At 38.1% G+C, this 20,483-nt stretch overlaps 1 protein-coding gene across 2 annotated transcripts in view; it reads left to right on the forward strand.

The window, feature by feature from the left end:
- The first annotated feature begins 2,570 nt into the window (after positions 1 to 2,570).
- AGO3 (argonaute RISC catalytic component 3) overlaps positions 2,571 to 20,483 on the forward strand; it is a 102,549-nt gene continuing 84,636 nt past the window's right edge. For both annotated transcript variants that reach the window (XM_063104112.1, XM_063104111.1), the window contains exons 1-2: positions 2,571 to 2,855; positions 13,445 to 13,616. In XM_063104112.1, coding sequence (XP_062960182.1) covers positions 2,837 to 2,855; positions 13,445 to 13,616 — 191 coding nt within the window. In that variant the 5' untranslated portion in view covers positions 2,571 to 2,836. The remainder of the gene's footprint in view (positions 2,856 to 13,444; positions 13,617 to 20,483) is intronic.

The raw sequence follows: 20,483 nt of genomic DNA on the forward strand, positions 1-20,483 counted from the left end.
TAAATTTTGTCCAGTTTATTAATTTAAAGTTCAATTTATTGCCTTCTTTTCTTTTTTTTTTTTTTTTTTTTTTTTCGTGACCGGCACTCAGCCAGTGAGTGCACCGGTCATTCCTATATAGGATCCGAACCCGCGGCGGGAGCGTCGCCGCGCTCCCAGCGCAGCACTCTACCGAGTGCGCCACGGGCTCGGCCCTATTGCCTTCTTTTCTAGTTCTTTTTGTATCATATTTTAAGAAATTTTGCATTGGGTGTTTGGTGGCTGCTGAAGTGGCTCAACTTTCAGAGGGCACTGACTTCTCTGCACCTGAGATTTTATACTATTTCTATAATTCTTCCTTTTGAGAACAACCAGTGACACCAGGGATGAGAACAGAATTTTAGCCTACTTCCTGAGCTGCACTCTTGAAGCCCATTTACTTATTCATCCATCCTTTTATCAATCTGACAAATATTTACTGAATGCTGCAGTGTGTCAGGCTCTGGCACTGTTCTAGGCACTAGGGCTATGGTAGTTAACAAGATACACAAAGATCCTGCACTGTGTCCTTAAGAGCAGATGCAGTTGGGAGTGAGTTATCCAAAATAGGGTGTCCCCGTGGTCAGGGGAAAGCCTTATATAGCTTTGCCTTTGGCAGAATTATTTAAATCTTTTTTGTCTTCCCACTTCCTGTTATTACAATTCATGAGCTTTTTACATGGGCTCCCTGTCAAAGAGGTGGGGTCCTAGATAGCAGAAGTAGACAGGAAGACATCATTGACATTAAATTGGATTGAATCAGAGTCCAAATCCTTCCATCCATTTCAAAAAAGAGTAGCTCACCTCGAGGGTTCATCACCAAACCATGTCTATTGTGGGGGAAGCTGAAGAAGCTTGCATTCATTCAGGGAACCAGCTCCAGAATCAAGGGGTTTCAGGTGTGATAGACCCTTGCACAGGAGGGTCAGATGCTACTACCAAGATTTGGATTGTGTACAGTCCAGGACATGACTTTTAAGATGCAAGTCTCATCTGGTGACAAATTTGATATTTTAAAATTTGGGAGGGTATTTACAGTTACAGGGGTGGGGAAAGTTAGGCAGAATTGGAGTCAGATGTGGTTTTGATTCCCATCCATTTATTGTTATGGCACATTAATAAGTGCTTTAAAATGGTTAAATATAGTAAATACTTTCGTTTTTCACTAACATTTAGGGAGGGTTTTCTCTGTGCTTTATGTACATTCCCTAATCTCACAGCTGTAAGTAAGGTACATCCTATTCTCCATTCTTCAGATGAGGAAACTGAAGTCCAAAGAAGTCAGGTGACTGATCCAAAGTCCCACAGTGAGTGGAGAGAAATGAAGATAGGATAGTTTTCCTCTTTTTCCTTTTTAAACAAGAATGTATTTTGATTTTTAAAAGTCTAAACAGCATTACTGATGCTTAAGGACATAGGGAAAAATCATGAATCATTACTCAGCCTGAATAAAACAGGTACCATGTTTCATTAAGGCAAATTTATTAAGGACCTACAATTTGCCTGACAATGTGCTGGACCTGCTTTCCTTATAAAGCGTACATTCTAGCGGGGAGGGGGCACACAATAAAGTAGTAAACTGAAATTACAGACTGGGCGAAGGGTTACCATGCAAATATTATAACAGACTAACAGAGGTGCTCCACCGTAGGGATAAAAAGAGCAGATGAGTGGTGGGTTCTAAGGGGAGGATGGAGAGAGGAGAAAGTTCCTGGCCAAGGGAACCAAAAGCAGAGAGGCTCCAAGTCAGAGAAGAGAAGCAGTTGGCCAGCGAGGTAATTGGTGGCCGACCAGAATAGCTGTGTCACGCATGACGAGTCTCACTGGGGGAGAAAGGCAGGGGCCAGTTAACGCCCTGCGTTTTGACCCTGGAAAGAAGTTTGGGTTTTCAGTGTGACTAGGCGCTATTAAAGAGCTTTAAACGTGGAAGTTATTTAATCCAATGTCTGTGTAATGTCCTGTTTCTTAGTCATCTTTTCCCAAACTGTATTGTACATCCCCCCTCCCCCCCAGACATGGTCGTTAAAGCAAGCCCTACGGACTTGGAGAGATCAGTTGCGATGATCACTTGACAGCCCGTGAGGAGGCAGCGAGCGGAGCGGCCTAAACTGGGCGTGGCGGGAGGGGCCCGGGACGGAGGGTGGCCTGGCCTCAGTGGGCCGGGCTCAGGGTCTCAGCCAGCTCCAGGTAGGCTGCTCCTCAGGTAAGCTCCGCCGCCGGCCGCGACGTCGCCTCAGGCAGGCACCGCCCCCGCCGGGGGGTGGAGCGAGGAGTCCGGCCTCTCGGGGTTGTCTCCGGTCGGCACGGCCCCGCCGCGTGTGCTGCAGCTCCGCCTCGGCTCTGTGCCCGCTCGCAGGCGCCTCCCCATTGTCCTCTGCGCCGGCCGTGCCCGCACGGACATCGCTCCCGCACGGCTCGGGGCCGCGAGGAGAGGCGAGGCGTGGACCCCGGGCGAGCTGGGCAGCGGAACTGACGCCGGCGGGCTTCCGGGGGCGGCCCCGGGGAGGTCGTCGGCAGCGGCGGCCCGCAGTCGTGGAGGAGGGGTGGGAGCGTCGCGGCCCCGGCGACGCAAGTTCCGGAGGGGGTCCACTCTTCTCGCCTCACCTCTCTCCTTCCTCTTGGTTCCCGTGAAGTCTCCCGACGGCGGCTCTTCCGACCGAGAGCTTTCAGAGCGGGGTGGCTCAGGGGAAGCCGTCGCCGCCTCCGCCTCGGGGCCGAGAGAGAGAGAGCCAGGCGCGTCGTGTTGCCCCCTGCGTCGCCTCCTCGCCCCCAGTGGCGGGCGCCGTTCTCGCTCTGAGCACTCCCCACAGCTCCATGAATGGAAATCGGCTCCGCAGGTGAGTCAGCTGCTGGGCCGGGTAGGTGGGGGTGTCACCCAGCTGTTGTCCCCTGAGCATCGTCGCTTCCTCTGCCCTGGCCCAGGTGCGCGAGGTGAGCGTCGTGAAGGCGTCTCCCGTTTCCCGCCCCCCGCCCGGCGCCTCCGGCGACCTCCCTACAGCCCCGCCGCAGGTCCCCGAGGGCCACTGAGTTGGCGAAACTGCGGGCTGGGGAAACTGCTTGGAGGGTTTAAGTTTGGAGTTACCTAGGCGATGTTACACTTTTTTTCTAGATACTCATTTTCTGGACTCCAGAAAGGTTTGCCATCGCTTTTGTTATTCCAGTTGAAGATATAACGGTGTCCTTTAACCGGCTGTGTGCCCCGTAGAGTCTGGGCGGCCAGCCATCTCCCATTACCTACTAAGGTAGTTGTGAAGATGCATTGAGATAAGAGATGAGAGTTAAGTTTGATATAGGTGTTAGTGCATCGTGAAATACAAGGTGGTATTATTGCTTCCATCCCCGAGTTCTCTTCTGTTTGTGGCAGTATGGTGTATGTAATTTCTGAGGACCTGGGAAAGGTCGTATCAGCCTGGATCACTGTATGAAGAGGTAGATCTTAAAATTGCTGACAGTATTTTTTTTTTTTTTTTTCCCATTGTCTATTCCCTAGAGAAGCCATTGTCGTATTCCTGGGAATTGGAATTTAGGAAAATTGCTTTATCACCTGGGGGTAGTCTTGAGGATAAATTGCAACATGAACAGTATTTGTCCTTAAAAAACAAACAAACAAACAAAAAACTCCACTCTTTATGTTCTTGGGGGACATAAAGTAAATATTACATAACAGTTTGCTTACCAAATGAACATGCTTGGTATGTTAAATTTTAAAGTATATTTCATCCAGACGATCACAAATTTAGAAATTAATTTTTAGAATATTTGGGGAGGATGTCTTGTTACAAAATCCTGATTTCACAAGTCTTTTCGCCAGTTTGAGAGGTACTTGAATATGATCTAAGAAAAACCTCTATACAAGAAACCAATGACATAAAAATAAAGGACTTTGTAGAATAGATTAAGGAGTATAATTGTCAAGTGGATGCAAAAAAAAAAAGCCTCAGAAATTGTGGAAATGGGTTGGGAGGGGAATTTATTACAAGGTTTGTCTCATGGAATTTTCGCTAATCAGTTTCTGCCATTTCTCTTTTTGGTGCTCCGTTTTCTTGACTTCTCTATATCTTCTTAAATACAGTTTCTCTAGATTGGAAAGAGTTTGATACACTGTTTCTTATTGATTTGCATGTTTTTGAAACTGAGTCCTGCTCTTGTTTTTTAATCTTCTACTATATTATTTGCTCTTACTGTACAGGAAATGTGATGATGTGGGGCTGTAGATGATTTTTACATAACTGTTTTGGTGTAAGCCTGGAAAACAAAACATGAAAGTTAAACACTGTATTAATCATCCAAAAACTTTTCAAGATATTTAAAAAATTTTTTCTCTTTTGGGTTTTTCATATGAAATTATGCTCAAATATGTGAGCAGCATCGTAGAAAATACTTGTAATATCAAACCACCTAGTTAACTGGTACAACTAGCCAAGTATGGCTCAGAAAATAAGTTTTACCTTTTTTGGGAGGGGTGCCCATTGCTGAAATACATACCCATTTAGCCGTCTTCACATCTGGGGAAGTATAGTAGATTTCTCAATCCTATGCTTGGCCATCTTGAAACATGAAGTTTATTTTTCAGTGCAGTTTCTAGGTGACTGACTATAGTCTAATAATGAGGATAAGCTATAATTTGGCTTAAAATTGTCATGAGAAACAAAATTTCATTCTTCCAGAGACTTTATATAATCGTTATGCTGAATGTGAAGTTGAAAGCATAGTTGGGGAAAATGTGCAACTAAATTGTTTTAATTTAAAAAGATTTTTTTGCATAGGCATTATTTTCTGTAACAACTAAGTTTTAAATCCAGAATTTGATAGATATATATCTTGGCTTAAAAGCTTTTATAGATGTAAATATTCTCGTCTGTCAGGTAAGTATTGAATCTTGGCTCTCAAATTCTGTTTTAAGTTTTTCTTTTGTGTGGAGATTCTCAGGAATCATTTTATGATAGCGTGTTTTAAAATCTAGTTGTTACGTAGACACATAGAAAACTTAAATTTATTTATATTAAAGGACTTCAAATACAAACCCCATACAATTGGTTTTGGCGAATCATTCCATAGTAAAAGTTAATATTTGTCTGTTCTTCTCTTTCACATGGAATATTTTAAAGAATTTTTAAGTTTGTCCTATATAATATACTGATTTAGTACCATCTGAACTTAGATTTAACCAAAAAAGTTGGCGTGATTAGTTTTTAAATAATAATAATCAGTTTAGCATCTGTGCCCGTGACTCCTTAGCTAAGAGAGTTTCTGATGAAACCCTATTTTTTATGGCCTAATTACAACTGAACTAAGAGTATAGGTTATGTTTTAGTTCCAAATAATGTGGGAATAGGGACAGCAGAAATGTTCCATGAGATACTGCTTCTGAGTACCTATTTTTTAGAACCATACTATTCTAGTGAGTGTCTTTAGGTAAAGTCAGATTACTATTCAGGATGAAAGGAATTATACTTACTTAATAATGGAAGGAAAACATTTACTTTAAAATAGTGACATGCAGATTGACATGTTTGGTGGTAGTTTTATACAGTATTGCAGAAGTGAATAAGCTTGTTTCTTTCTTAGTTATACTTTTAAATTCATGTCTGGATATAGTTGTTTTAGAGCTCTGCATTTCTTTAATAATAAAAGTCAAGAAAAGTCATTTGGGAACCAGTTTCAAAGGAACAAAAGTTAGATATGGGAGACTAGGACTAAATCAGGATTGAGATTTAAATGAAGTGAATAAAAGCTGTGCACTCAAAACGCTAAAATATATAATGCCATCAGGCTCTCAGTTTAGTATTTAAGATAAACAATCTTCTTTAATCACTTTGGAAAATATTTTTATTGTTTTTTTTTTATGTTGAAGGAAAAACATGTTGATTTGCTGCTCTGTCTGGTGGGCCTGAATTTACTAAGTGGTAAAGGTTTTTCTGTTGGGTTTTCATTTAAATTTTAGCTTGTGCTGCTCTGGAGTGGCCACTGTAACTTTTTTGTTGTTAGTATTTGCTGCTCGTGACTGGCAGCGGTACTTATTTTAAAATTTGATTTATGTTTTAGTGTTTAATTTCTCTGTTTATCAGTGATGAGTCGCCCTAAGGGAAAACTGAAAAACAACTTTTTTTCTTGTAAACAAAGACTAAAAAGTAAAGGAAAAAAAAGAACATTTATGTAAACTTCAAATGTAATTCGATTAACATGATGAAGATATTTAAAAAATTATCCATGATTCCATCACCCTGATATAACCACTTTACATTTTTAAACCAAGTTCCAAGCTAATAAATCTATTAATTTTAAAAATTAAGGAATTAAGTTATTTAGGAAAGCAGAATGAATGAAAAGATGTCTAGATGTTACTTCTTTTTGTTCTTTTGGAGAATTTTATGTGGTAAGTTGGTAATTTAGAATGAATTTATATTAGTTTATATTTTCCAGTGAGAACATTGCGTTTGCTTGGTTCTGTAAGCCTGGCTTGATAGTATGCGAAGAGGTCTGGGGCCCTGTAAAGGGGACATTTCCTGGAAGAATTCTCTGTTTTATATGGAAAAACCCTCGCTCAGAGTAGAGTTCTTGCCAGATTGTCATAAGCTGTTGGATTCTAGTTGAATACCATTTTGCTTTATAACACAAATGTCTAATTTCACATTGGTTTCTATATTCTTAAAATACATGAGGATCTACCTGAAAGATGAGTTAAAATGAATATTTTGCTCTTCTAACAAACATTCTTACAGTACTTAAAACTAGGATCTTAGAAAGTAATTTATAAGTTGTTGGGTTTTTTTTTTTAATAGATAAGGAAAAAAACCTGTTTAGTCTCAGAATGTTGGGATGGACAGCATTTACCAGACATTCCTACTTTCTAGTTCTGTTGTCTAGGATACTCAATAGACCCTCATTCTTGGCTCATTAACAAGACAGATATGAGAAAGAATATTGTGTGGTTTCTCAACCATAATGGTTATGCTGTTAGGATACATGAACAGCCTTTCTGTATTTGGAGTTTCTGTGGTTTTCTGCCATTATCTGTGTTAATATTAATGACTTTCTTTGGTTAGCCACTGCTGAAAAAAAAGAGAGAGAGATTGAGATTCAGCAAAACCTTGTCACACTGCTGATGTTTTTTCTTATATCCTAAATGTGGGCTTTTTGTGGTTTGGTTACAATAAAAAATTATACGCATTATTCTGGCACTTCATTTTAGTGAAATAATCTGGAAGAGTTCTTTGTTTTACATCAACCAATTATTTTATGCATTATTTCCAAATTGTCATGTTCTTGGAAAATCAGAAGGTATCTATAGAATATAGACATGAGATATTTTTAGATTTTTCACTTGGGGAAGAAATTTTGCAAGAAAATGTTCTCAATTGTGGGCTTACTTAATGCTGTTTTTGAGTCATTACTAATGCTTGATGTTTTAACTGGTTTCCAGATCTTCTAACAACATAATAGATACATAGTATTTCTCTAAATTTTAAAAATGGTTAAAGAATAGATTGCAAAGTGGGCTTCTTAGATAATGTCCCCACTTGATTTAAGGGGGAAAATGCATTTTAAAAAATTGTTTCCCATACTGCCATTTGGCAAATGTAACCTTTAGCAGGCTGAATATCCTAAAAGTGAGTATTTAGCTGCAGTGAGTATAGTAAATGTAGAGAGTATGAAAATAAGTGCACTATGTTTGGATAGGTTCTTTGAATGAATAAGGGGAATTAGTATGTAGGAGGTTTCAAAAGTCCCATGATGATTTTTACTTGTTAGCCTTGTGGGCTTAAAACGTGTAAAATCAGAGGCATTTTATTATGTCAAATTTTGAGATAAACACAATACAAGGAGTCTTCAAAAAGTTCATGGAAAGATTCATATTACTTTTTAATTTTATTTTTCCTTTTTTTTTTTTTAAAGATGACCAGTAAGGGGATCTTAACCCTTGACTTGGTGTTGTCAGCACCATGCTCATCCAGTGAGCTAACTGGCCATCCCTATATGGGATCTGAACCCATGGCCTTGGTGTTATCAGCACCACACTCTCCCGAGTGAGCTTTGGGCCAGCCCCTATTTTTCCTATTTTTAAAGTACACTCATATATTTGTTTTAACAAAACAAAAATATAATTTTTTCTGATTATAAAATAACAAATGTTTATTATTTTAAAAAGCAATTAATACAAGAAAGTCTAAAATAGAAAGTGAAAATAATAAGATCCTATCCTCTGGATAAAACCATTGTTAATTTTTTCTTGTATATCTTTCCAGACCTACATCCATGTGTTTATATATCTATCCTATTAATTGTTTCTAACCTGCTTTTTCTGCTCAGTAATGTTATCCCCTTTCTCCCATGTAACCTTTCTCCCATGTCATTATATAACAATGTAATAATTTTTACTGAGTGCATAACATTTAATTTTATCTATATATTATTTAATCATTCTCACTGGTGGTGGTTTAGATTTTTCCAGTTTTTTGTTATTACGAATAAAACTTTGGTAGGTATCCTAGTATGTATGTCTTTGTATACTAGTCTAGTAATTGCTTTTGGATGAGCTCCTAGAAGCAGAATTGTTGGAACAAGTATTCTATGAATATTAAAGCAGAAGTTCCCAGTGAAAATCCATAATTTGGTAATAGGCTATATAGTATTTGCTGTAGTTGATTTTGATTTATGCACTGTATATTTTTCACCAGTCACATTTGTTGCAGGCTGTAATTTAGCTTTGGACTTACAACTAGTACGTATTAGATTGTTAGATCAGTTAACAACATAGACACACGTATGCTTCGAAAATGCATGGTTTTATGTTTGAAGTTTAGTTTTGTTATTTGATATTAGCTAGTACTTAAAAGTTAGAGGTAGAGAGAAATTCCAGATAGTGATTTGTTTTTCTGTGTAATTACATTTTCAACTTTAGTGGGCATTTTCTGAGGGTACTTCAAAAAGTTTGTAGAAGGGGCCAGCCCCGTGGTGCACTCGGGAGAATGCAGTGCTTGGGAGCACAGCGGCGTTCTCGCCGCTGGTTCGGATCCTATATAGGGATGGCCGGTGCGCTCACTGGCTGAGCACGGTGCGGGCGACACCAAGCCAAGGGTTGCGATCCCCTTACCGGTCACAAAAAGGACAAAAAAAAAAAAAAAGTTTGTAGAAAAATTGAATTAAAAAATAACACAAAACCTTCCATAAACTTTTGAAGACCCCTCATATGTATTTGTTAGATAACGAAAATATGTGTCATTGGAAGTATAATTTGATGTATTGACAGAATTGTTTCCTCTACTAATTTATATTAAAATATCTTTTGGATACTTAACCTTGGTGTTGATTTTATAGTTAGTAACTGTAGGTTTTTAGTCATTGCTTATTCATGAAATAGAACTTTGATTTTGCCAGATTGTATAAAAAGCACCAGACAACATAATGACAATGGACAAAAAAAATGACAGTGTGATACAGTGTAAAAAGCATGGTTTTTGGAGACAGATTCTAGCTCTCATATTAACTGTGATTTATTAATGATGTATCAGTGTAGGTTCAGTTGCAACAAATACACCACTCTGGTGGGACACGTTGATAGTGGGGAGGCTGTGTGTGTATGTGGGGGCAAGAGATAAAAGGGAAATCTCTACCTTCTGCTCAATTTTGCTGTGAACCTAAAACTGCTCTATAAAAATGAAGTCTATTAAAAAAATTAACTGTGACTTTCGGTAGTGCATTTAATCTTCCTTAACCTTAATTTCCTTATCTGTACAATGGGATAGTAAAAAGAGATTAGGAAAAGGCCCTTCCTCTCTTCCTATTTTTTAAAGACATTTTATTATAGAGAATTTAGAATGTATACAAATAGTCAGAATTGTATAATAAACTTCCATGTACCCATCACCCAAACCCAAACAATTATCAACCCATCTCCAATCATGTCCCTTCTACTTACCCCTCCTCTGAATCTTTTTGAAGCATATTCTAGACATAATGTGATTTCACCCATAAATGTTTAGTAAGTATCCATAAAAGATATAAACTTTTAAAATATAGACATATATTCAACAAAATAATAATCCCTTATATCATATCGTCATTGTTCAAATTTTTACTTGTCTCAAATATTATACTTTTTAACAGTTTACCTTAAAAATTTTTTAAAAAAATTTTTGAGTCAGGATCCAAATAAATTTCACACATTGTGATTGATATGTTTTAAAGTGTCCTTTAATCTGTAAGTTTTCTCTCCTTTTTTATTGCCCCCTGTAATTTATGGGTTGTCTGTCCTTTTAGAATTTTCTGGTTCCTTTGCTGTTTTCTCTTTATCTCCCCATCTCTAAACGTTGGGAGTGTTCCAGTTCTTAGTACTCTTGTGAATCCACGCCACAGTCTGGATGATCTCCTCTAATTTAGTGGTTTTAAATACTACTTAGATGATGAGGACACCCACATTTACATCTCCAATTTGGACCTCTCCCCTGAACTCCACAGTCATCTAACTGCCTACTCGTCACCTACTTAGATAGACACCTGAAACTTAATATGTCCTAAAAAAACCTCTTGATTGACTTTCCAGACCAGCTGCTATCACTGAGTTTTTCCTGTCTCAGTAAATGACACTTGCGTTCTTTCATTTGCTTAGACCAAAAAACCTTGAGAACTCTTTTCTCTCACATACCGCACATCTAATCCACTAGCAGTTCCTGTCAGGCCTGTCTTCTAAATGACTTCCACAACCATCACTCTACCAGTTGCTACCAGTCTAGTATTAACCAACATTATCCTTTACTTGGACAGTCAATTAGTCTACCAACTGGTCTTCCACCTTGTACCCTTACATATAATTTTCATATAGCAGCTGGAATGATCCTTTTAAAAAAAATTAAAGTCAGATGATAATACTTCTTGACTCAGAACCCAGAGAACTCAGAGGACTGACTGACACTACCTGACTTCAAGACTTAGTATAAAGCTACAGTAATCAAGACAGTGTGGTGTTGGCAAAAAAACAGACAAATAGATCAGTGGAACCTAATAGAGGGTCCAGCACGGTCACTTCCCATCCCTGTTCTGCTACGTACTAGCTATGAATTTTCGGCAAATTATCTCAATTTCCCTCATCTATAAAATGATTCCTTCCTTTATGGGGTTCATATAAACGTTAAACAAGATAACACATGTAAAGTACTTAGCACATTGCCCAAAACATGGTAAGAACTTGATAAATTTTAGCTATTTTACATTTTCTAATTTGATCCTGATAAAATTCATAAGAAAGAGGCAGGTTGAGTATTATTCCCATTTTATAGATTAAGAAGCAGATTTAGGGACATTAAGTATTTGGTGACATCAAATGGTTAGGTAAATGGCAGAGCCAGAACTATGGTCTAGTCCAGAATTTTTACAGTGTTAACCTATCTCAAACTAGGGTAGCAGGAAAGATTGTGCCCTTGGAAGAGTTGGTTTTTTGTTGTTTTTTTTTAAATATATGAAAGCAAAATTTAAAAATAAATTATTTGGTCAGCACTTTATGTACTTCTTATTCCTGATATAAACTCATCCTTTTGATACATTGCTGGATTTAATTTGTTAACATTTTGTTAGGATTTTTGCATGCGTGAGTGGCCATGAATGAGATTTTTTTTTTTTTTTTCATAATGTTTTTATCAGGTTTTAGTGTCAGGGTTTTCCTGGCATCATAAATTGAATTGGAGTATGTTTACTTTTTCCCTATTCTCTGGAAGAGTTTTTATAAGATTGCTGTTATTTTTTCCTTAAATGTTTGATATAATTTTTTAGTGAAGCCATCTGGATCTGGAATCTTTTTGTATATGTGTGGGAATATTTTTAATTGTAGATTTAATTTTTTCAAGTAATTACAGGACATTTCATATTTTTTGAATGTAACTTTTAGTTTATTCAGATGATAGTTATTAATTTATTAACTGAATTTATTGTTTAAATTTTGATTAGCAAAGCTACATTTTGAACTTTAGAAATTTAATGCTAGATATCACTTTTTTTTTATTTGTGGTAAAATACATGTACCATTAAATTTATCATCTTAATCATATTTAAGTGTATAGTTCAATAGTGTTTAGTACATTCACATTATTGTGCAACCGATCTCCAGAACTCTTTTTTCCTTACAAACATGAAACTATATCCATTAAACAACTCCCCATTTGCCCCATCCGAGCCCCTGACAACCACTCTTCTACTTTCTGTCTCTTATGATATTGACTACTATAGATATCTCGTATGAGTAGAATAATGCAGTGTTTGTCTTTGTCACTGGCTTATTTCATTTAGCGTAATGTCCTCAGGGTTTATCCATTTTGTAGCTTGTGTCAGAATTTTCTTCAAGGCTGAACAATATTCCACTGTATGTATATGCCACGTTTTATTTATCCATTCATTCATTAATGGACACGTAGATTACTGACATCTTTTGGCTGTTGTGAATAATGCTGCTATGAATATGGGTGTTCAAATATCTCTTTATTCGATTCTTTCTGCTTTCAATTCTTTTGAGTATTTACTCAGAAGTAAAATTGCTGAGGGTGGCCCGTGGCTTGGCTCACTTGGTAGAGTGTGGTGCTGATAACACCAAGGCCAAGGGTTCGGATCCCTACATAGGGATGGCCGGTTAGCTCACTTGGGAGAGCGTGGTGCTGACAACACCAAGTCAAGTGTTAAGATCCCCTTACCGGTCATCTTTAAAAAAAAAAAGAAGTAAAATTGCTGGATGTTATGGCTCTGTTTTTAACGTTGGAAGAACCACCATACTGTTTTCCAAAGTGGCTGTACCATTTTACGTTCCCACCAGCAGAGGTCTTTTTTAGATTATATACTTTTGCATGTTAGTAAGTTGTATTTCTCTAGGTATTTGTCTGTTTTATCAAACTGTCAAAATTATTGGCACAGTGTTTGAAGTGTCTTCATTATCAGTATTCATTTTTTTCACTTGATACAGATTTTTAAAGCCCTTTTTCTCATTTTTAAAAAAGAAATTTTATTTTACCTTTCCAGTAATCAATTTTGTCATTTGTTAATCCTTTTTACTGTATATTGCTTTTTTTGGGGGGGGGGGATGCTCGTGATTCAACTTGATGTATATTGCTTTTATTTTAATTTTTGCTCTTTATTTTCTCTTTCTACTTTAAGATTACTTTGCTGTTGGTCTCACACTCTTTGGGTCTGACCTGTGTTTCTCATGCTCACCTGGGTTTATGTGATTGTTCTTCCTTTTGTCTACCCCTTTCAGAACAGTTTTCCAGGGGAATACAGTTGTTTGTTTTTAATGAAGAGAGGAAATTGGGATGAAGGAAGTTGAAATGTCAAGAATGATGTCATCTTTCAGCACTGGGCTTTAACCATTATCAGCTGTACTTACAATTCTTACGTTTATTCAACTGCAGCTTGTAACAATATGACTCTTCTTTTTCCTTCCTGACAGGACCCGTTGGGGCCCAGCCCCTACTCATGGTGCCCAGAAGACCTGGCTATGGCACCATGGGCAAACCCATTAAACTGCTGGCTAATTGTTTTCAAGTTGAAATCCCAAAGATTGATGTCTACCTCTATGAGGTAGATATTAAACCAGACAAGTGTCCTAGGAGAGTGAACAGGTAAGAATCATGAGGCTGGGGAGATCTTTTGCTATTTGTCTTTGCTTTGGTAATTATTTATGTTTATCTTGTGTATTTGAATAACAATGATAATATGTAACAGTTTGACCAAGAACAGATGGTAATTTGTTTTGAATTAATTGTGTTTCAGAGGTGTGATGGTAGGGAAAATCTGTAAACAGCCTTGAAATTATTCCATTTAACATGAGCTCACATGTTTTCCCGATGATAATAGAAAAGGTCTAAGTCATCTGACATGCTTTTGAAATCAGGCTGAGCATCCTGAGTGTATATATCTCTTTCCTTGTTATTAGGTAATGTATCTGTGCTTTCTTTTCTCTCTATACCCCAGCTTACTTAACACTTTTATAATGTTTTCTTTAAGATGATGGTGGTGATGGTACAGGTGGTGATTTTCATGGTTTCATGCTTACTGTTCTCATGTCCTCAGTTTCTGACTCTTCCTTATCTTATATAGGAATAAATACCTATGGAACATAAAGGTTTATCAGTCTGCTTTCAATAAACTACTCCCCCGCCCCCAAATGCCATATGTATTCCTGGCTGTGGTTTAGGTAATATAGGAGCTATTAAAGGAATTTATCATGTGGCGCATACCATGTATGTTCTGATTTTTTTTTAAAAGACAACACATTTAGAAAACAATATGACATTCAATTTAGCATTTTGGTTTGTACTGTCTCAGGCTTTTCTTATTCGATAAGTATTACTAAGAGCCTTCATTTAAGGTATAGATGGTTCTTACCCTCAAGAAGTTTGTAAGTTAGTAGAGGGGATAAGACACATAAGAAATATGGTCTGATATCTTTTGTGCTTGCCATCCTAATTGTTAGTATTTCTGTTATATCTCAAAGTGGATGAGCACTAAGAGACTTTGTGATACATGTTTAAAAAAAAAAAAAACAAAACAACTATATGAATGTTATAACTAACATGTAATGTAGAGTTCTTTGTGCAGCCAGAAAGAGTTGTGTGGTATTACAGTTGGAAGGACTTCCTAAGAAGCTAACCCAGTAACCTTTTTTAACAGTGAAAATGCAGAAAAGTTAAGGGACTTACCTAAGAACACACATTTCTAGTAACAGAGGTAAAACCAGAACTCCAGAATCCTGACTTGGTAGTCATTAAGAAATGTTTTGTAAAGGAAGAAGAAAAGGAATTCAGTTAATCTAAAACTATTGTTAGAATTTGGGATAGCTGTAGTAAAGAAAATACTTTTTTTTTTTTTTTTTTTTTTTCAAGGAGAAGGCAGTAACAAAAGTACAACGATTGAGAAGTAGGTGTGTTGAGCTTAAGCCAGGCTTAAGGGGAAGGTCCTGGTTAGTTAATACCGTAAGCTACTGTGTATGAATGGGTGACTCCTAATCTTGCTGTAGCCTGCCTCTTTACTAAACTTCAGACTGACATGTAAATGTTCTTAAAGTGCTTCAAACACAAATCAAAACAACTTTTCTCCCAATCCTCATCCCTACACTTTGTTCATACTACTGTATTCTTTTTCTCTTCCTAAACTCCAAAGTTAGACCTTCCATTTCCTTTTCCTCCTATTGGTGACCAAGTCCTATTGTGTTTATTACAAAAATTGTTCCTTAATCTGGCCCTTCTTCATTCACATGGCTGTCGGCTTGATTTCAGACCCTTATTTCTTGTCTACACTATTGTAATAATCTAATTGGTTTCCCCTAACATCTGTCTCTCTTCATTCTAGTTAATTATCCACACTTCTGGCATAGTTAGCTTGCTTTCTTTTTTCTTTTTTTTTCCTGGTGGCTGGCTGGTATGGGGATCCAAACCCTTGACTTTGGTGTTATAACACCACACTCTAACCACCAGAGCTAACTGCCCAGCCTCTGGTGTAATTATCTTTCTAAACAAGAAATGTGGCTATGTCACTCTCCTACTTTAAAAATTTAATCAGTTCCCCATTGCCTACAGAATCTCATCCCAAACTTTGTACAGCATATTCTTCTTAGTTTGGCTCTAGCCAATATCCTTTTCCATATTCTGCAACTCTTACCTGAAATGCCCTCTCTGACCTTGTCTATCTGGCAAAATCCTTTTATTTTCCGGGACAAACTTTTTGAATTCCACAGTCAGATGGTGATTCTTCTATGACCTAGTAGTACTTGGTATACACTTCCGTTATGGTATGTTAAGTACATCTTGGTTATTTGTTTTTCCTCCCTTCCCTGAGTGTATAACCCCTTTATGAAAAGAAATGTTCTTGATCATTATCTTTGTAGCCCTGATCTTTGGTACACAATACTGTTTCTTACATAATACTCAGTAAAATTAATGAAATGCTTATAAAAGTAAAATGGGATGAGCATGATGGAGACAGGAAAGAGAACTGTATATCATAGAGGCTTGTGTGTACATGGATATGGATTTTCAGTGCCCTTTTCTTATCTAGTAGGATCTGTAGGCTAGTGTTTGTCTTAGTCTCTCTCCTTTCTCTTTTGTGTCTTTCTGTTAGCCATCATGATATTAGGCAAAAAGAACAGAATTGTTTATTGATTTGTTCTTTCTCCTACCTAACATTTCTGTTTTGTTTTGTTTTGAGGGTGGGAATAAGGGAGAATATGTGTATTATATATGTATATATGAAGCTGCACAACATAGAGTTTCATTTGTTAGATGCTCAATATATTGATTAATTTTGGGAGAAAAAGATACGTAATAAATTAATGTGGAACATTCTGGCTTTAACTTAAGGTCTTGTTACCATCCCTAATCAGATTTTGTCTTTAGGTTACTTTGTGTGGTTATTTTATTTGCCAGTATGAGTAATTTAGATCTGTAATTTAGATGTTCTCAAGTGGAAAATTTTTATCATATACGTTTTATTTTGAGTATTGATAGAAACTGCAGGACTTCTTTGGGACTCTAAAAATGGCATTGAATTCAGCTTTATAGTTTATTAATAATATTGCCTTGATTTAATGTCAGCATCTGCAAAACTTATTCCCTTTATTTTCCTCAACAGACTTGCTTTTGTCTTCAGTTTTTACAGTATTACTACATCACTAGTTAAAACTGTAGAGGTCTTTTGAAATTTTGAAATCAATTCCTATACCTAAATGATTGGAATTTTAGAGGTTAGAAGGAACTAGATCGAAGTTTACAATTCTTTTTCAATATTAGTGAAACAGTTCAGGGTCAAAATGCAGAAGTCCAGTTATATCTAATTTGTCTAAAAGTTAAAACTATGACACATTTTTTTCTTATTAGTGTAAAGGTTTTTGTAGTTGCCTTCTGTCAACTCACAGTGTTTCTCTTCTAAGTGACTTAAGTTTTTTAATACATAAATCAACACATAGGAGATTTCTCTTGTCCATATGCCACATGAACAAATATTTTAGCACTAAGGCATTAATCATAATGGTAGAATGATGTATTGTAGCCAAACAAGATTCCAATTTATTCAGAAGAGTTTTCTTGGACAAAATATCCAGGAAATGCTCATGAGTCATTTTGTGAGTCAACTTTTCTACAAATTTATTCTTTAGATTTTTGTCTATTGCTTTTTTGGTCCTTTCCTCGCCCCCTTTTTTGTGGAAGAGGAGGGGTTCTCGCCTTCCTTTTTTTCATTACTAAATTATTTTGATTGAAAATGATCATTTGGTAAAAGAGCATATTTGTTTAGCAGATTTAAAATGTTAGTAGTTAATTTTTTGTTTTAAAACAAGTGAATGGTTTAAAGAACTAAAAACCAAATATTTTTAGAAATATTATGACCTAGGGTATAAATTCTTTAACTTGAGATTTTATGCTTGTTTGTCTAGCTACTAAATATACATGGGGATAAACCTTGAATAGATTGTTATGTATTTATTCAAAATCATCAAATGGTGGAATAGATACATGTGAAAAAGTTGTATATACAGCATAATTATAATTACAAAATCTATTTTAAACATGAATAAAAATTTGAAGGAATATTGAAATAGTTGGTGGTAGACTATGGTTGAATTTTTTTGGTTTAGTTTTCCTGTACACATTAAACATTGTCTTTTGGTCATTGTACTATTATTACTATTACTATTACTGTTCTATTATGATTAATAGCATAATGCCAAGTATTTGTGCGTATTGCATACGGATGTATGATGATTGAATTTATTACTGATGATTGAATTTAAGAAGGAGAAAGATAAGTCTATATTGATTCCATTTTGGCTTTTAAAATGGAAATCTTAGATCAGAAGAGTGTTTGAAGGAATTCCCTTTCTGCCTTTATTAGGAATATTGCTGCCATGGTGTTGTAGTTGGATGGTATACTTACAGAGGCATGATTTTTTTAATAATGACTTTATTGATATTTAATTCACATACTATATGATTCACCCATTTAAAGTTTGTAACTCAGTGGTTTTTAATATATTCACAAAGACGATGTACAACCATCACCACAATCTAGCGGTTTTTTTAGCACATTCATTGTTACAAATCATACTTATTTATGCCTCTTATCCAGTCTCTCCCCTCCCCCTCTAATAACCATAGATTTGTTCTCTCCATCTGATAGATTAACTGTTCCTCCTTGGTTTGTTGCATAGGTGATCTGTCCAGTACTGAAACAGATGTGATCAAATCCTCCCCTATTATCATACATCAAACACTTCTTTTACTCTGGAGAATGCTTTGTGGGGAGAGAGGACCTCTTTTTTTTTTTTTTCTTTTGGTCTCCATTGGTGCCTCTCCTTGTATCAATGAAACTGAGAGTCTGGTGTGCCATCAGCACAGTGGCTGTGATTGCTGCTGTAGAGACTAGCTGCTTTTGCGGCAGCCATGGCAGTTGCAGTGACTGTGGAGGGCTACCTGTGTGAAAGTAGTGTTTTTGGTGTGCTCTTTACCTGGTTGTGGCTGAGTCCAGCTTCCCCCAGCTGGACTCCAGGGTGGTGGTAGCATTTTGCCTAGTTGTGGTTGAGTTCAGCTTTCCCCAGCTCCACACTTTCAGGGCCTTGGCAGGGCCCCAGGGCTGTGGTGGCAGCTTGTCTAGTTACAGCTGGGTTCAGCTCCCCCCCGCCCTGGCTCCATGCCTCATTGTAAAATGTTGTTGCAGAGCAGTTGGGGGAGAGAAGGAGAAGGGAAAGGGGAGGGAAATAGGATGGGAAGAGTGGGAAGGAGTGGAGCATGATCGAGGCCTGTGGCCACCCCCACCCCCATTCCGGCCCAGGGCTTCTGGCAGCTGGGTAGTCACTGGGCTGAATGCAGATGTCAGGGGGGTGTGGCTGAGGCCCTTGGCCACCCACCTCCCCACCCCCCACCCCCTGCTTGGGAATCTGGAGCACTAGAGCAGTGGCTCAGTGGTCATTGCTGGGCTGGTTGCAGATGTCAGGGGCATAGCTTAGGCCCTCGACCCCTCGCCACCCTGACTTGGGACCTGGGGCACTTCCTGCAGCAGCCCAGTTGCGGATGATAAGGGTGTGTGGTTGAGGCGCTTGGCCCCCCGCTCCCCCCAGGCTTGGGAGCCCAGGGGGCTTCCAATCCTTCTAGGTTTTATAGGTGTTATTTGGTGATGTTACACCTCTACTAGTTAATATCAAACTTTCTCTATGATCTGTGGGTGTTTTGTTTTTTCTTTCAATTCTGTTTGGATTATTTGCTATTCCCATCACTTAAACTCTGCACTGGAATTTTGTTGTCCTTTGCTTACTTCTAAAACGGAGAAATGTCTTGTGGGGACAAGCACTTGAGCCCTGTAGTTGAGCTAAGCTAAACTACTGCTTTGCTGCTGTTTCCCTGAGGAAGACTTTTTGTGCAGCTCAGGTTTTAATGGTTGTCCTTGTATGTTCTTCCAGGTCTTGTGAGGTCTGGTACACATGGGTTGCATGGAAACTCTGGTCTGGGTCTGAGTCTTTTCATCAAACTTCACCCCCTACAGTTCTGTATTCCTGACCAGTCTCCACTGAGTGGCCCTACGCTGATTGGAGGGCAGATCAGCTGCCCTTGCTGTGCCCCAGTGTTCCCCTGGTGGCCCATCTCCCCCACTTCCTGCACTCCAAACACTTCCCATGGGATGGACCGTGTGCCGGTCCATTGTGGTCGGCCTCTGAGTGGCCTCCTTTTTTTCAGTTCTCTGTGGCTCCTTGCTCCTGTGTGGGTCCATGGGAACCCTGTTAGTGGTCTTGTGGCCTAGGGGCCACCAAGATCCTCTTCTCCCCTGCCACCTCTGAGCAACTTCATAGGAAGGGCAGAGCTGCGGCTTTTGCTAGCTCTTGCTCTGTGTGCTCACCAGTTCCAGACTTAAAGCAGCCAGGACTTGAAATGATGTTAGTGATCCTTTCTTTTTCTCATCATGGCCTCTCCTGCCTTCCTACCCTCCATAGGTCTCTTCTCCTCTTCCCCTGAGCTCTAGTGGCCCCAGCGTGGCTGTCATTCCTTTTTAATAGTTGTAAATTGGTTGATTTGTGAGAGAATAAGCTGGGGACCGTCTATTCTGCCATCTTGACCGGAAGCCCACAGTCTAGTTTTAAAACATTTCATCCTCCCAAGAAGAAACCCTGTTACTCATTAGCAGTCACTCCCCATTGCCTCCCTCCCTACAGCCCCTGCCACTACTAATCTACTTTCTGTCTCTGTAGATTTGCCTATTCTGGACATTTCATATGAGGAATTATACAATATGTGGTATTTCGTGACTGGCTTCTTTCTGTCCGCATAATGTTTTCAAGGTTTGTCCATGTTGTAGCATGTGTCAGTACTTTATTCCTTTTAATTGCTGGATAATATTCCATCGTATAAGGATATAATACATTTTGTTTATCCATTCATCAGTTGATGGACATTTGGCTTGTTTTTCTTTTTGCCTGCTATGAATAATGCTGCTGTAAACTTTCATGT

The sequence above is a fragment of the Cynocephalus volans genome, chromosome 8, assembly GCF_027409185.1.
Source record: "Cynocephalus volans isolate mCynVol1 chromosome 8, mCynVol1.pri, whole genome shotgun sequence".
Classification (NCBI taxonomy): domain Eukaryota; kingdom Metazoa; phylum Chordata; class Mammalia; order Dermoptera; family Cynocephalidae; genus Cynocephalus; species Cynocephalus volans.